The following is a 16,686-nucleotide window of genomic DNA, read 5'->3' on the forward strand; positions in this document are numbered from 1 at the left end:
AGGCTCCAAACCAGTCACCTGCCCCCAAGGCCAGAGCTCTTCCCACCCCAGGTCCTTCCTCCATGACAGCAAAGAAGACACAGGAGAACTAACAGGAGAAGCAGGGGCTTTTATTAAGGTCTGGCAGATGTGGTGGAAGTAGAAGTAGAACCCCAGGCTTGGGCCTAGGCAAAGGCCAAGGGGAGGCCAGGGCCCCTTGGAGCAGGAACACATCCCTCCCTGCCTCCACCCAGCACGCCCCATCCCAGGTTCCTTCCTTCACCCTCCCCCTGCCTCTGGGAGCAGAGCACCAAGAACTGACAACTGAGGCCCCCCAGGGCCACAGCTTGGGGCAGAGTGCAGAGTTCAGGCTTCAGTCTCCCCACAGTGGGAGATCTGGGGAGCTCAATGAACCCCCTCACCCCACTGCCAGGATAAAATAGGGAAGCTCCTTCTCTGTCCCCTGGAACAGAACAAACTCTTGTTCTCTGTGGTTAGGAAAAGGGAGTGGGGCTCGGGCCTCTAAGCAGGACCTGGGAGGAGGCTGAGCTGGACTCCCAGAGGCAAAGGGGGACCCCCAGGGAGTCCTGAGTTGCCCCCCCAGGGAGTCCTGAGATGCCACCTTTAGACTTGCCCTTTCTCCACTTTTCCTTCCCGGTGACTCTGGGGAGCAGCCTCATGGGACAGTGGCGATCTGTCCCAGAGACATCTGTGGGTTTTGGAGTGAAGGTTTCCCCACACCAAATTCATCTGTATGTACACAGGGCAGCACCCACCTGCGGCAGGGGAAGCAGCCGCTGGGGGCTAATAGGAGTAGCCACCCTTGGGGCCAAAGGGCTGGGCAGGGCCAGCCAGCTCTGGGAGGTAGGCGGGGCTCTCGTCCAAGTGGGACAAAGGGACCGTGTCCTCCTCACTGACCGGCCGGTCAAACTCAGCCTTGAGAGCCGGACGCTGATTGTCCGGGAAGGCCAGAGAGAAGAGGGCCTCGGGCTCGCACACAAACTTGTACACGTAACGCTCACCAGCCACCTACAGGAAGAGAGAGGGGCTGGTCGACCCGGGGATGAGGGATGGGGAAGTCCTACTGGTCCAAGCAGACTTGTTCACTTCCCTTCTCAACCTCTCCATGCTTTGGGCCTTTCAGTTACTGCTTAGCACTTTTTTGGGAGAGGGGACCCTTGGGTTGTCCACAATTTCTTGTCTCGCTGACTGCCTCCTTATCTGCTCCTATAAACTTGCTGAGAAATGCTCTCCTGACCCTCTCCTGCATCACCTTCCCACAGCCACTGTCCCCACCCTCTTGTCCCTGACCCTCAGTCCCCGACCTTCTGCATGATGCCTTTCTCATAATAGTATCGGAGCGAGCGGCTTAGCTTGTCGTAATTCATGGCCGGCCTGTTCTTCTGGATGCCCCAGAGCCTGGCGACCTGGGGACAAAACAGTTTTGAGGTGGAGATGCTACCTCAGCAGAGGAAAAGCAGGGGGCAGGCCAGAAAGAGCGCTTGAGAGCCTTGGTGCCAAGTGCTTAATCTGTCAGGAGATTAAGAGTAAGTAAAATAACGAAACCAAACCAAACAAAGTGCTAAGCTAGCCCTACAACCAAGCGCCGGTCCACAGACTCAAGTGAGGTAAGGATTCAGGTTAGGTAAAGCAAGGGTGGTGGTGAGGACACGTGCCACTGTTTCCCAGGTTCTCTCATCTCCAGGGCCAACAGCGGATGGCGAGGAGGAGTGGGGACATCCAAGAGGCCTACCTCCTCAGGCTCAATCAGCTTGAACTCCATCCCCCGGCCCGTCCAGGCAATGAAATGGGCATTTGTTGGGTCATCCAACAGGGCCACCAGAAACTGCCACAGCTGCAAGGCACCCCGGCGCTGGTAGGGTGGCCCCTCTCGGAATGCGCCAACCCCTTCTTGCTTGATGTCTCCTGGGGAACACGGAAATAGGAGGCCTGAGGTTTATGTCTTCAGGTCCCCCAAGCCACCTCCTCCCCTCTCCCCAGGGGTTTCTCCAAGGGGTCTCTCCAGGCCCTTTCCCACGGGTCCCACCCTCTGGAAACAAAATGAAATGTCATGTGATTCCTGCAGGGACACAGTCAGAGGGTGTGGATGAGACCCTGGCCCTCCCATGAACAGTCACTTCTCTGACCTTCAAATTTCTCAGGGACAACGCAGACATCATCTGGGAATGGTCGCAGAGGTTTCTCGTAGCCATAGCCTTGTGGAGGAAGTTGGGGTTGCTCAGATCTGGGGGTTCACTGATATGAGACCCCAGAGAGTCCAGAGGGACTCCTGGCCAGGGAGACCCTCCCTCATGGCAGGGTTCCCTCCCCCAACCTGGAGGGCTTGGCAGGGGCAGAAGGGGGCTGCCTTACCCATGGCCCCATCACCTGGAGAGGGCCCGGAGAAGCCCTCCGTGTGGAGGTACATTGATGCACACCCGGCGACATCTGTGGGGGAAGAAAGGGTGATGTTACAAGTGGCTGGCTTGGAGCTGTGGGGCAGGGCAGGAGGAAGTCCTACACACATTCACCAAGTTCTTCCTGCCAGCCTGCTTTCCGGCGACTGTTCTTTTCCCAGTTGCCTGCCCACTACCAAATCCCAGGGGAAGCTCTCCCAGAGGGAGTGCGAGGCTTGAGCCCCGCGGCTTGAGGGCTGGGGCGGAGGGCATGGCTGGCAGCAGCTGGGGCTGGGCAAGCTGTTCCACAAGGCCCAAGATTCCAGGGAGCAGCTGTTTCCTGTGAGTTCAGGGGGAGGAGGGAGGGGTGAGATGAACCTCCGGGGAAAGGGTTCGGTGTCCACGCCTAAGACTCCCTCGGAATGGGCAAACGTCCGGTCAGCAGGTCAGGTTCCCAGCCCTGTGCCTGCGTGTGTGTGTGTGTGTGTGTGTGTGTGTGTGTGAGATAGAGAGACACAGAGACAGGGACAGAGACAGAGCGTGCGCCTGCATGCGTCTGGGGAACAGGCATTGGGCATTAGGCTGTGTTTTTCCAGGTTTCACAGCAGAGCACATTCCACTTAATTTCGTTCCATTCCATAGGATAGAAACCTCCCCATTCCACCTCGGGGAGCCGGCTGTGAGAAGCCACTCCTTGAAGTCCCAATCCCTTCCCGCCCTCCCCCCTCCACTCCCACCTATGAATGAGGAGATGGTGAAACCCGACACCTCCGGGAGGAGGCGGGAGGGTGGGCTCATTCGTGCCTCCATTTTGTGAATGGAATTCCTGACTCCATTCAAGAAGCTGAGGGGGAGGGGCAGGAGTTCAAGGGCATGTAACACGATCCCCTCCGGTCTACAGCCTTTGAAGGTCAGCGGCAAGAGTGCCTCCCTCCTCCTCTCTCCATCTCACTGCCAAGCCTGGCTCAGGCTTGTGCCCCGGGTTTGAGGACAGCAGCACCCATCCGGTTCTCACTGGGGCAGGGTTTGAGAGTGTGGGCACCAGGAAAGGGAAATTCTAAAGTTTTAGCCACCCTGAGCCTACTCTAATCTCTGAATTTATTTTTCTAATGCAATTTTGCACATACACTCAGATTTGGGGATAGTAACCATGTTACAGAAACCAGGAGGAAAGAAGAGAAGGCAGGGTTTTCTGGGTCCTTCCTGAGAATGGTCCTCTCTCTGCACTTGGGGCCTTGAACTATAACTATGAGCATGGATGAGTGCACCTCAACTCCGGTCAGCAGCCAGGTGGAGCTAGAATTTAAAGCAGTGCCTACTTCTGGTACCCAGCTTTGGACAGGGTGGTGGGTCACCCAACCACTGGGAGGCTCAAACAGGAAGTGGAAACCACATGTTAACCCTGCGTTCCTGCTGAGAACTAGTAGGAACAATGAGCCTGGCTAGTTTCAAGTTCATGATTCTCTTCATTCCAATCCCTTTGTATTTTTAAACTTCGGTGGGGATAGGGACCAAGGACATATGCTATGCGTCTTTGTATTTAATATCCTCCAACTCCACACATTCATGTTCCTGGCACAGCAGTTTGGTCTTAGTTACAGGTAACTAAAACCACAAACACCTGTTAAATAGAAAGCAACGCCTTAACTTTCCTACTACATGGCAGCCTACCCAAGGGCAGGATCTACAGCCCCCTTATCTTTTTATCTGAATATAAGTTTGCTAATTGAAAATGAGAATTCTTTTTTGAATTTATAAAAAAAAGGTGGGTGGGTGGGTTGGATGTATGAACTGGTAAACGGATGGGAGCGAAAAACTCATGGAGAGACGTTCTAGGCTTAATGGAATTCTTCACTTGATCACAAGCCACCCCACCTGGCAAGCCCACAAACATGACTTCGTGCCCGCCCTGTCCCAAGGAGAGTCTCTTACCTGAGTCGTAGGCGAAGTCTGTCTGCTCCTGTTTGATCACCACCCCCGCCCCTGGGTACCTGTGCCCATTGACCCCGGCCTGGCCCACGGCTGGCTGGCCCGCCTGCTCGTACAGGGGGTCATGGTATTCCTGCTTGAAGCTCTGCTGGGGGTAGGGTGGGCAGGGCTGCGACAGCTGGTGTTGGTAGGGGGCTGGGAGGGGCTCCCGGCCCCCTCCCGGAGAAGATGTGAAGGAGTGGCACATATCCAGGGGCTGCTGGAAGATGGAGCTGGATGTGATTGGATGAAGAAGGAAGAGAAGAGAATCTTAAATTAACCCCTCCTCAAGCTTGTCACTCTCAGGCTTGTAGAGAGGGCTCTGGGGGGATGGGTGTCAGTATCCCTTCCTTCCTCCCTGCCCCCCCCACACAAGGTCTCCATGGAGAATACTCAGGGTTTGAGGAAAAACAGGTGAGCCCTGGGCCCACAGGTGTGGTGGGTCTCCGTGTCTCCTTACCTGTGTTCCCCGAGGTACCCATGGCCAGGGTGGGGCTGGGAGGTGCTGGAGGATCTCAGGAAACTCCGTTGTTCTGCCCGGGGAAAGGGCTGCAGGGGCGACTGTCCAGGGGCACCGGGGGCGGGGGACTTGATGGCGATTTGTCTAGGGGGGTCATAGGCACTGGAGTTGAGGGGGAGACAGGAGTCAGAGGGCAGAGAGGCTGGGGGAGCATCTTTGATCCCTTTATCCCCAGGGATTTATAGAAGGAAGGACAGAGGTGGCTGAGAAGGGAACAGCAGGAGCCACAGATTCAGCCCCCTAGTGAATTCTTTTTCTCCCTTCCTCGATTCTAAAACGGGGCCTAATCTTGAGAGCACCTTTCCCTAGCTCAGAGCAACTGGTTTGAACGGGATGGTGGGCCTCCTGGTGGAAACACACTCTGCTCTGGTCTTAGGTGCATCCCTGAGGCCCGCTGCTGCGTTTCCCATCCTGACCACTTAGAGGAAATCCTTAGCTGAAGTGCTCCCTTACAGGGGCTAGGAAGTCCTTTCTGTTGTCTACCTTGCATCTCCACTGCTGCCTCTGCTGATGGGCACCTCCCTGCCTCCCTCCTCCTGACACCCTTACCCTACCCTTTGGCAGGGCGGGCTGGGGCTCACCTGGAATAAAGGCACTGCTCGCCATGGTGGTAGGGGAGTGGCGGCTTCCTGCTGCAGGACAGGGCCGGGTCAGTGCGGGGACTCTGGGGCTCCTTCTTGATCCTGGTAGTGGGGCTGTGGAAAGCTACTGCGGGGGTGGAGGGGGCAGAGCAAGGCCAGAGCATGTCTCAGAAGAGGCAGGGCGGGCGTCTGACACCTTCTGCTCTTTGAGGACCAGCTGGGTGACTGAACAGCCCCTGCCCCTTTTGGGGCATCAGTGTTCTGGGATCCATAGTTAGACACTTTTACGAACATGTTGGCTGTTTCCATTATGTCTAGTTTTATACATCAGGCTCATGTCCAATATGAACCAAAGCAACCGTCTTAAGTTGACATTTAATGCAACCACAAACCCCAGGAAACACCTTCGCCGGAGTGAGCCCCTCCAAACCAGGGCCTGTGGCTTTCCTGAGTGCCCTGGAAAATTCCAAGGGAGGGAAATGGTTTGGGATTTGGGGGATATAAAGAATCTTTCTTTTTCCGGTTAAGGCTGGATATTAGCCCACTTGAATGTCAGCCGAATAACATGATACACAGCCTCCTAGTTATCTGTGAAGAACACTGGCCCTTCCTGTGGCCCCTGCTGGGTTCTCAACCTCCAGCCCCCAGGCCCAGCGGCAAAGTTGTTTCCAAGCCGGAGTGAGTCAGAGTCCGTCCGACTACAGCCCAATCAAACACCCGGTTTGTGGTCGACTGTTCTCTCTCTGCTGTTTTCAATTCTTTGTGCTCTGTTTCTTGTCACAGGTGAAGACAGTTGAGAGCAGAGCATCTGACATTAAAGCAGGGTTTCTCAACAGTGGCACTACTGACATTTGGGCCAGATAGTTGTTTATATTGTGAGGGGCTGTCTGAGCACCATAGGATGTTCTTAGCAGCATCTCTGGCTCTACCCAGAGGCCAGTAACAAACACCCTGCCTTCAGTGGTGACAACTAAAAATGTCTATAGACATCACCAAATGTCTTCTGTCGGGGGGGGGGGGAGGGGGGGCAAAATCGCCCCCAGTTACATGAAAGTAATTTAGAACATTAGAACTGGACCCCGGGGGGCTGGCCCAAGCCCTTCACTTCAGAGATAAGGAAATGGTGACTGCTCTGAGGTCACACAGCTAGGACAGGGCAAGCCGCAGATTTGAGATACGGTCTTCATCTCCCAGTTGCTGCTCTGGTCTTTGAGACCAAGCCCAAGGATGGGGAGCCCTGACCTTCCTGCTTTCTCTAGGGGAGGACGAGCTGACCTCCAAGCCTGGCTTCCTGCCCTTTCCTGCCCCAGCCCCTCTCCCCTGGGCCCTCTACTCACAGTTTTCTGAATGGAAATCAGGAACGAACTGCTCATCACTGTCTGGTACCTGAGCTGCAGAGAGAGGTCAGAGGTGAGTCTGGGTGGGGGCCCTGGCTGGTAGCCCCTGTGAGACATCATTACTACATCATTATTGCAGCCCTGCAGATTAGCACCAGCCCAGAAAGGGACAACAGCCCTCCTTAGACCGAAGGCAGCACCACCCAGGTCCTAGTGCCCTCCAGCTCTGCACTCCACTAAGACTCAGGAGGGAAGACTGTGTTCTCAGAACCTGTCTGAGCAGATTCCAGGTTCTTCCTAGATGCTTTGTCTTTATTTCCTCCATCTTTCTGAAGGGAAAACAGCCCCACCCCTCAGAGTATACAAAGCTCCCTCCAAGCTCAGGGCAGAGTCACCTCTGGGCTGGGCAGCCATTACAAGGAGTGTTTAGGATCACATGGGGGATATTCTAAGCCGGCACCAGGAATCTGCATTTTAAACGCCCTCCCAGGTGATTTTGAGATGTACAAGAGTTCTAGAGCCTGGGGAAGGAGATGGAATGGAGGACAGAGGGACATTCAAGAGAGGGGAAAGAGGATGACAGTGAGAGAGCAGGAGGCTAGGGGCTGGGGCGCCTTGTAGAAGGCACATCCTACACTGGCTGGGCACACAGGTGTCTTGTCCCTTTAAAGTGCAGCTAGGGAGGGGAGGCTTCCCAAGCTTGGAGCTATGAGGGGCTCTCCCAGGGTGCCAGGGCAGGTGGATCCGGCAGGGAAGCTAAGAACAGCAGCTCATCCATGGGTCCGAGCTGGACATCGGACTCTGATTTCTAGTTCTTATCCTGGCCTCCCCAGAGGTGGGCTTCTCACGTGGGTTCACAGCCAAGTACCTCCTTAATCCTGGAGACTTTGCCCACTTTTGTCCCTCTCTCAAAAATAAATAAATCGCAGCAGAAAGGGGAAGGGTAGACACCGAGAGGAACTTCCTGATAGTCTGGGAACAGAGCGATTCTAAGGTGAAGCAAAGGAACCTGTAGCCCAAGGAGACTGGACTCTCATTCCCTGGAGACTATTCTCAGATTGGGCAGTGGGGAGACTGATGGATGAAATGCCTAGAGAATGGCCGGTGAGGGGTATGAGATGGCAGGACAGCACCTCCACAGCCCTAGCCCTGTACAGACACAGACCCCACCTCCTCTGCCTCCCCCTAGGCCGAGGCTCTATGGCTCTTGAATTTCAGCCACAGCCTCTTATCCGAAATCCCTACTTCCACTCTCACCTCCTACAGTCCGTTGCTCTGCACATAGCTGTCAGAGTGATCTTTTTACAACAGAAATTGAATCACTTCTCTCTCTTGCTTAGCCATGAAATCCAAACTCTTGCCCTTGGCCTCGCCTGCCTCTCTGACCTGCCTCTCCTTGACTGCGGCCCTCCAGTGCTCTGGTCCTTTCCACCCTCAAACCTACTGGGCTCGTTCCCTCCTCCCCAGATCCCTGCCTGACCTTTCTTTCTGGCCATCAAGGTCTTAGCTCACTCTGACATCTCTCTAGAGAGGCCTTCTCTGACCACCCGGACCAAAGTGGTCCCTCCCGGCTTTCTATGGCATCTCTTTTGTTTTTTCCCTGGCACATATCCCCCTGAACTTATTCTTTATTTTTATTATTTTGTTGTTGTTGCTTTTGTTTCTTTTCTTTTCTTTCTTTCTTTCTTTTTTTTTTTTTTGCTCTGTCACCCTGGCTAATCATAGCTCACTGCAACCTCAAACTCCTGGGCTCAAACGATCCTCCTGCCTCAGCCTCCCAAGTAGCTGGGACTACAGGCGAGTGCCACCATGCCCAGCTAATATTTTTTTTTTTTTTTTTTTTTGTAGAGACAGGGTCTCACTCTTGCTCAGGCTGGTCTCGGACTTCTGGCTTCAAGCCATCCGCCCACGTCGGCCTCCCAGAGTGCTAGGATTACAGGTGTGAGCCACCGTGCCAGGCCTGAACTTATTAATTTTTGTTTATGTCTTTATTGTCCATCTCCTCTACCAGAACGTTAAGCTCTGTGAGGGCAAGAGCTTCATCTGTTTTGTTCATCTGACTCCCCAGCGCCCAGAACAGGGTCTGGCTCAGAGCAGACACGCAATGCATTATTTGTTGACTGTGTGAACAAAGACACAATGACCCCTCGTCCTGGGGCAGGCAGGAACCAGCATCCTAACCGCCCAGCCCTTCCCTCACCCTGCGTCTCCCCCCTGGCACCACACGAGGTAACACTAGAGGCAGGTCCTCTCTGGGAAAGCACATCTTACAGGGATATTTTAGGTTGTGATAAGTTGCCCGGCCGGAAGATTCCTCACCGACTTGCTTTAAATATCAGAGGTGCCAAATGCTTTTAAATATAGGTTTATAGTTAGTTGATTTCTTGACAGAGCAATCGGGGAGAGGGAGCTTACGGATCTGGAGCCACCGGCAGCTAAGGGAGATCTTATGACAAGTCAACGTAATACAACTCCAAAGTGATTCAATAAATCACATAGATCCAGGGGACATGAAATCCCCTGGCCAAAACAAACACACACACAGCTGGCACACATCTTTTCAGGAGCCCAACACAAAGGCAGCCGTTTCAAAACTGTCCTGATTCAAGGATCGCTTGGACGTAGTTAAAAACAGCCTCCCAGTCTCCTCCCTGAGACTTCCATTCCACAGGCCCACAGTAGGGCCCAGGCACCTGGTGGCCCTTAAGAACAGGCATTCTGGGGAAGCACTAGATAAATGGAAGGAGGCAAAAATCTGCTCAGCTGCCCAGGGGTGCAAGGCCCAGTCCCCTCCTCCCTGTTGTGCCCTCCGGCCCATTCCCAGGCAACACCCCCAAAGGTGGCTGGAAGGTGGGTGACGGGGAGCAGAATGGGCAACATTTGCCTCCTTGCTACCTAGACAAGGAGGTTCCCCAGGGCACGGGGGGTGCACAACTAGAGGGGGTGGCTGACGCTGATGCACTCTGGGTTCCCTCTTGGGGTCTCATTAACTGCCGGTTTCCATTGAGGTAATGGGCTGGGGGTATCTCCTACTGGCGTCACTGGCTCACTGGTGCTGGGGAGCAGAGAGCCCTGGGGGTCATCTTGCCTTTCCTCCTGGCTCAGGCCTGAAAGGGTGACCAGAACCAACTGCCGCGCAGTCCCAGAGGAGGCCTCTTCCAGCACACGGATCTCACCCCAAAACAGGTGGTGCCATCCTCTGTTCCCAGAGCCAAGAGTAATCAGTCCCCTCTCAAGCATCCCCCAAACACTGGCCTTCTCCCAAAGGGGTAGCTCAGGGCTCTCAATCATCCAGAGACTGTCAACAAGGCTAGAAGTCGGGACTCGGAGCCTTGAGTTCCTGGAGAGCAGGAGAATTTTTAATTACCATGTTTGGTCTTGAGTGTACACTACTCTATTTATTTGTTGACTTGGCTGAGTTTTGGCTGCCAAGCCAGTGTGCCAGGGTCTGTCCCCAGCTCCATCCTGGCACTAACGTGGAGTTTATCTGCCTGGGGATAAGGCAGATGATTAAGGAGGGGGTGGGAAAAGTGCCAAACCAGCAAAGAGACAGAGACAGAGAGAGAATTTTAGGGACTGTCCCTCCAACATGGGGGTCAGTAAAAGAAGAGGAGGGGCTTGGGGGCCTCCCAAGCTGGGCTCCAGAAGAATTGGGAGGTTAAATCACAGAAGCAGCGAGGCCCACCATAGGATAGCCACCCACCTACACCACACATGCCCGTCACCTTCTCCCCAGGGTCCCACTGCAAGGTGAAGCGGTGGAGACATTCTCCAGAGCGCCAGCTCATTGTGTCACTGCTGGCCTCTCCTCTCACCCTCACCCCGCCCCCACCCTGGCAGCCTCTGTACTGGAAGGAACCAGTTCTCTGTCTGTGGAGGGGACATTTGTCCCCAGGAGCCTTCTAGAAGGGGAAGAGACAGAAAGATGGAGAAGGCGGCACTGTAGCTAGGAAAGACTCGCGAGGGGATTAACCTCATCTCTCCCCACAGACAGGCTGAGGCACAGGGAGCGCACACAGATTCACGCGTTCAGGGATGCACATACCCAAATTCCTTTCACTTCACTCTTGCGGCAACACAGCAGCACACGGGTGAGACGCCCCTCCACGCACAGCCCCCACACGCGGGGTCTCTTTTTTTAGGACCCACCACTATGACAGGAAAAAGCCAAAGAGCAAGGGACTGAGGGCCCTTGGGGGAGGGTGAGGGGGGTGATTCCTGTGAAACGGGAGCACAGACCTATCCCTTCCAGAATCTGATGAACGCTTTGGATCATTCTCTTCCTAGAACAATCCATACACCTTTGTGTATGATGCACCCCCAGCAATTGTATACACAGTGTCAGAGGGATCCAGGACCTCTGCAAGCCATCCACAGGGTTTCTGGGAAGCCACAGACCCCCCAGCCTCATGCAAAGGACATACATCGCCCAGAGTCAATGGTCCTTACTACCAAATAGACCACAAAGTCATTGTCCCCGGGGGTTTGGGGCTCCTGACATGCCCGCAAAGGAACCCTCGACCAGAACCAGCACATCTTTGCCACAGCCAGACACTTCCTGGGCTCAGCCTGACTGAGCCTGGGTCCCCCCTGTAGCAGCTTGATCCTTTCTCCAACATCTCAACAGATCCCAGGCACCCTGACATCAGACACGCCCTCCCAGCCTACTAGCCTCATTTCCTCCCCTCCTGTCCCCCAGAAAAACCCCAACTCCAAAGATATGTGAGCTGCCTCTACAGAGCCCCACTCACATTCACCCCCAACGCCCAGACACACGACACTGAAACCGCAACTGACACTGAAACCACAACCGCATCGGAGTCTCTCTATACCTGTCCGGGTCCAACCTGGGCATCCCCCAAATGCTGAATCTTCACAGCCCCACCCATACTACAAGGACCGGGTGCTCCTCTCCACATTGGGGCTGCAGAAAGAACCAAGCCGAGGGAGGTTGGGCTCTGGCCCCCATTCCTCCTGATGCGCCCCACCACTGGCAAGTTTCCAAAGGAGCTGGTCCCTCCCGGCCACCCCAAAGCTCCCTCTGGGCTGCTGGGGTCACTGACCTGGTGGGAAGAGGCAGGAGAGGAGGCTGGGGTGGTGCTGGGATGGTGCAGGGGGACAGGGCCCCGGCAGCTGCATCTGTCTCCGCAGAGAGAATGAGAAGGAGCCAGCGGCCGCAGCATCCCCCCTCAGGCCTGGCCGGCCATCGCCAGCTGGGAACCTGAGCTGCTCCCTCAGAAGGAAGGAGAGGGAACCAAGGAGCTCCTAGCGCGCCCCCCCCTCCGCCTTGCAATCCCCACCCCCACCTCCCCACCCACTGGATTTAAATGTACAGGGATTCCCAGGGCAGCAGCATGTAACACACACGCGCACACGCACATGCTATCACACTGACACATGCAGACAGACACACGTACCATCTCCAGACTCACAGCCAAGGGGTGGGGCTTTCAAGGTTGAGAGATGAGAGCATTTTCCTCCCCCTCCCATTGCAAACCCAAGCACAAATGGACCAACTGCTGCCAAAATGCCAACCTCTGAGCCCACTCCTAGCTCCCACCGTGGGGACCTTCAGATGACAGACAAGGAAAGAAGCCTGGTGAGCTGGGCAGAAATCAGGCGTTGGGAAAGGAGGTCTTTGAGAGACCCTGGAAACTGACACCTCTGCGTTCTTCAGCTCCGGAACCTTGGGAGGAGGATGGGCGGGCAGCTCTGAGCTGGGCCCAGGACTCACAGAGTCGGGAAGATGCACACAATACCCCCCAGAACCCCCAGCTTCCTCCAGCACCCATGAAGCCATTCAGCCATTAATTGCACAAAATGTCTTGAGTGCTTGGCCTATGCTAAATCGTCATGCTGTCAACATATATATTTTTGGGGTACCATAGTGGGTGACACAGACCAGACCTACTCTGGGTCCAAAGATCTAGTCAGAGGTCTTTTGCTTCTACTCTAAGCTCCTATAGATGGTTCAGAGGAGTTGGATTTGAACTTTAAAAAAAATTACCGAAGAAAAATACCCAGGGTGGAGGGACAGGGAGATCCTAGGAAAGGGAAACGACCTCAAAAAGGGGTTCCTAGTGTTTCAGTTTCTCAGTTTTCAGAGTGTTAAAATAAAACGACCCTAAGATGGGGGTGGTTAACACTTACCCCTTGAGGCTGCCTAAAACACCATTCCGCCTCCCACCTACAGCCCCACCAGGGACACCCAAAGGTCCCAGCAAAACCATGAATCCAACCGGGAGAGTCCCCAGAACACACTTCCCCACCCAGAAGAGATCCAGCCACTGACCCCACCCCAGTCAGCCCTCAGCTAAAGCCCCAGCACACAGGAAGGGGGATTCAGCCTGGGGAGGAAGAATTCAGGAGGGCTGGAGGAGAGAGGACAGTTGCCATTAGAATTACAATCAAGACTATTTGGGGAGAGAGCCCTGGGCCCTCTGTGCCAAAGCTGCAGAAAAGATTTAAACTTTTGTTGTTCTTTTGGCTGGGACAGTAAATTGGCTTGGAGGGTTAGGAAGAAGACAAGCCAAGGGGATAAGTATCAATGTTTTGGCACCTCCTGGAAATAGATAATGAACTAATCGCTCCTTCTCTTCATCCTCCTGTCCCTCATCGCTCTCCCCTAGAAACACCCCCAACGTGCACCTAGGCCTGGCAGCTCCTGCAAAACAAACTTTGCAAGTGAAAATTTCAACCAGGAAAATGGGCCTGGGGCCAAGTTCCATTCAAATAAGCAAATACCCCACACAATGGTCTGATTCATCCCCAGGCCTAGTTACACAAGCCTGGCTCAGGGCAGAGAAAATAAATATCAATATAAGTGTCCACGCTGGGCGCGGAGGAGAGCGGAGTGGCAAGGGACATGGGGAGGGGACCTTGGAGATTCCTTGAGGCGGGGAAGCGGGGCGAGGAAGTGGGCTAAGTTGGAATACTAGAGGCTAGAGAACCCTCCAGCCCTCGATGATGGAAAAGGTCACAAAACTACTCACCTTCGGCGAGCCACGTCTCCTGGAAGTGACTTAGATCCTGGAAGAGATCTGGGGGGTGAATAATGGAATTAGAAGGTGAGGGGAGGGATGGTGAGAGAAAAGGAACCCCGGCAAGTCCCGGAGAGTCCCCTCTTGGGGAAAAGGGCCAGGAAGAACGACGAGCGTCCCTCGGAGGAAGAGTCTTTTTGGGAAACGGGCAGGGATTCCAGAATCGGCCCTCAGGGTGTGTGTGAGGGAGGGTCGCGGTTCCTCTCCCTGGCTCTTTACCTTCGGAGTCGGGGGGCGGCAGGGAGCCCGGGTCCATGAGCTTCCCCAGCGGGACCGTCAGCGCTTCGCGCAAGCTCCCATTTCCGGGCGATTTCTGAGAGGAGGGGGAGAATGACCCCGAGTCACCCAGAGGCGCCTAGTCTGGAGGGCGGGATTGGGGTCCCAGGGTGACTCAGGGGCGGGGCAGTCCAGGACCCCGATGGGACAGCGGGGAGGGGGCTGTGGGGCGGACAGGAGCTGGGTGCAGGGCGAGGGCGGGGGCGGGCGTGGAGGCCGGCGCGGCGCTCACACTGCAGAAGGTGTAGGGCACTTGCTGGTCCAAGTATCCGCCTTTCATCCTCCGCTCCATCCGGCCGCTCCCTCCGGCCGCACGGCCGGGGCCCCGCGCGGGGGCCGAGACCTGGGGGGAGGGGTGCGGAGGGGGCTGCGTTCGCACACAGTCCCGGGAGGGCTGCGGTGGGTGGTAGGGAGGGGTGGCGGGGAGGGGGGCAGTCCCAAGGCTCTGGATCCGACGGCGAAACTTCTCCGACTCAGTGGGGCGATGGGAAGGTTTCCGCCTGCTGGGCAGTGCGCCACCACCACTCCCCTCCCTCCACAGGCCCAAGGAGGTCCCACCTGCTCCTGGGAGCCGGGCTCGTCGTTTCTGCTTTCTGCAGCCCTGCTCTGCCCAGGCTCGGTTACATAAGACGTGCATGTGTGTGCGTGTGTGTGTGTGTGTGTGAGAGAGTGCGCGCGCGCGCGCGCGGAGGAGCAAGCGGAGGAGCGGGCGAGGCGCACACCATCGCAAGCCCACCACTGCGCCCCCCTCCAACCCCGAAGCCCAGCGCCTCCCACCCCCGCCCTGGAATCCGCGGAGGCGGGCTGTGAGTGTGGTGCGCTGGAGGCGAGGCAGGGAATCACAGACACTGTCCCTCCCTCTCCCTCTCGCAGCCTCACCTGAGGCCGGGGCGTCTGTGCTGGAGCCGAGGGGGGTCCCAAGCGTACCCCAGGGCGGGCACTGAGGGCCGCCGGGCTAGGCCGGAGCGAGGCGGCCCCGGCCCCGCGTACCCCGCGCACCGGCTTGTTTTCCGGGCGCCGCAGACAGTTGTGAGCCCGGGGGAGCCGCTGATTGGTGCATTTCCTTTGCCTGGGCCTCGGCGCTCTCTCCCCCCACCCTGTTCCCTTTGTTTCATTGACTTTTGTGAATGAAACCCCAGGGCCGGGCACGCCCGCCAATCCGGAGACTCGCCCGGCCGAGCCCGGGGGGGCGGAGTTTCCCAGCCGCGGGGACCAATCAGAACGTAGGGGTTGGCTCTTGGCTTCATTCACGGCTCGGGCTCCCATTCATAAAAAAATAAACTCCTCGCGGCCGGAGTTCATTCATAAAGAGCTGAGAGAAAAGGAGGGAAGCCGAGGACCCGGCGGCTTTTCTGTCGGGCTGGCTTCTGGGTCCGAGACGCCGCGATGTCCTCCGGCTGGCGTCTGCACACGTCCCTGTGCATCTGCGGGTACGTGGGAGTACGAACACTTCTGTGTGTGAGCCCTGGGGGAAAGGCATGTGGGCTTGTGTGCTCAGAGGAACTATAATAACTAGCGTTTATGAAGCGCTCCGCTTCCACGTGCTCGTTTCGTTCCCATAACCGGGCGAGGTGCATCTATTGTTTCCATCTCACAGACAGTAAAAATGAAAGCTCAGAGAGGGACAGTGACTGGTCTGAGGTCACTCAGCTAGTCAGCACCGCTAGGGTTTAGAGCCCTAAATCCCCCACAGTCTTGTACAGCCCTCTGAGGCCATGATTAAATGAATTAAGCTATGTGACAAAACCTGACACACAGTAGGTGCTCTCGATAAATGTAAATTGGCCTGGAATCCAGGCTTTTCCTTGAGAGTTTGTGTTCTGCAGAGCTATTTTGTGATCCACTTTTTATTGATTGCAGCAGAAACCAGAGGCCCCAGGATAGACAATTTCTGAAATTGTGGCTCTCTCTCAGCCATCTTCCTCCTTATTCCAGAGCAAAGATGGAGTATTAGGTAGCAAAAGCCCCAAATGGTCTGATGATCTAGGGGCAGGATGCTTTTCAGTTTTGGCCAAGAAGCTGGCCACAGTCTCTGTCACCTCGTTCATTTACCATTTCATTCAATAAACATTTATTGTGCCAGACACAGTGCTGGATGCCAGGCAGGCAGCTGTGACCAAGACGGATGGGAACTGGCTGCATGGCTGCAGGCATGGGGGCTCACAGGACATGAAGCCTTGAAGGTCTTTTTTTCTGAGACAATTCTCTGGATCTTCAGTCTATGCACCCTTTTGAGGGGAGCCTAATTTTGCATCCTGCCTGTCTGTGATACACACAAGAGACTGCCCAAACACCAGGCCAGTAGGGGCCGCTTTCAAAATTCATCTAATCAAACACTCCCGCTTTACAGACGAGGCAGTGGAAATTCAGCAGAGAAGACACATGCAATCTCTTTCAGCCAGTCTGGTCAGAGCAGAGTCTAGAACATCCAACTGCTGGCGCCTGTTTAGGGCTTATTTCACGAGATCGTTGGGGGCAAATGAAAATAAACTTCCCTCTCTTCTCTGCTGAAATGTTCTTTAAGCCTGTGTCTATTGTCCCTCTCCTCTAGGAAGCTTTCCATGATAGCTTGAATCAGTTAATTAAGGC

At 55.4% G+C, this 16,686-nt stretch overlaps 1 protein-coding gene across 7 annotated transcripts; it reads right to left on the reverse strand.

The window, feature by feature from the left end:
• Positions 1 to 94: 94 nt before the first annotated feature.
• Positions 95 to 15,132, reverse strand: ETV4 (ETS variant transcription factor 4). Of its 7 annotated transcripts, none has more exons than XM_069482659.1 (13): positions 14,977 to 15,132; positions 14,330 to 14,440; positions 14,041 to 14,134; positions 13,774 to 13,821; positions 6,782 to 6,835; positions 5,445 to 5,571; positions 4,804 to 4,965; positions 4,308 to 4,576; positions 2,353 to 2,427; positions 2,127 to 2,195; positions 1,733 to 1,905; positions 1,305 to 1,406; positions 95 to 1,008 (listed from the first exon to the last, which is right to left on the reverse strand). In XM_069482659.1, exons 2-13 carry the CDS (start codon positions 14,387 to 14,389, stop codon positions 784 to 786), a joined length of 1,458 nt encoding a protein of 485 aa, XP_069338760.1. In that variant the 5' UTR covers positions 14,390 to 14,440; positions 14,977 to 15,132; the 3' UTR covers positions 95 to 783. The 7 variants fall into 7 exon arrangements, with proteins under 7 accessions (XP_069338760.1, XP_069338761.1, XP_069338762.1 ...); XM_069482660.1 differs by lacking the exon at positions 14,977 to 15,132 and adding an exon at positions 14,656 to 14,698 and having other exon boundaries at positions 5,445 to 5,568; XM_069482661.1 differs by lacking the exon at positions 14,977 to 15,132 and adding an exon at positions 14,656 to 14,698 and having other exon boundaries at positions 2,368 to 2,427.
• Positions 15,133 to 16,686: the final 1,554 nt, after the last annotated feature.

This window comes from Eulemur rufifrons, chromosome 9 (genome assembly GCF_041146395.1).
Source record: "Eulemur rufifrons isolate Redbay chromosome 9, OSU_ERuf_1, whole genome shotgun sequence".
Classification (NCBI taxonomy): Eukaryota; Metazoa; Chordata; class Mammalia; order Primates; family Lemuridae; genus Eulemur; species Eulemur rufifrons.

Coding starts and splice junctions, on each gene's coding strand:
- ETV4 (XM_069482659.1), bottom strand. CDS start 14,389: ATGGAGCGGAGGATGAAAGGCGGATACTTGGACCAGCAAGTGCCCTAC. Junction 2,196..2,352: donor TCCAGGTGATGGGGCCATGG/GTAAGGCAGCCC, acceptor TTCCTCCACAAG/GCTATGGCTACGAGAAACCT. Junction 1,906..2,126: donor TGTCCCTGAGAAATTTGAAG/GTCAGAGAAGTG, acceptor CGTGTTCCCCAG/GAGACATCAAGCAAGAAGGG.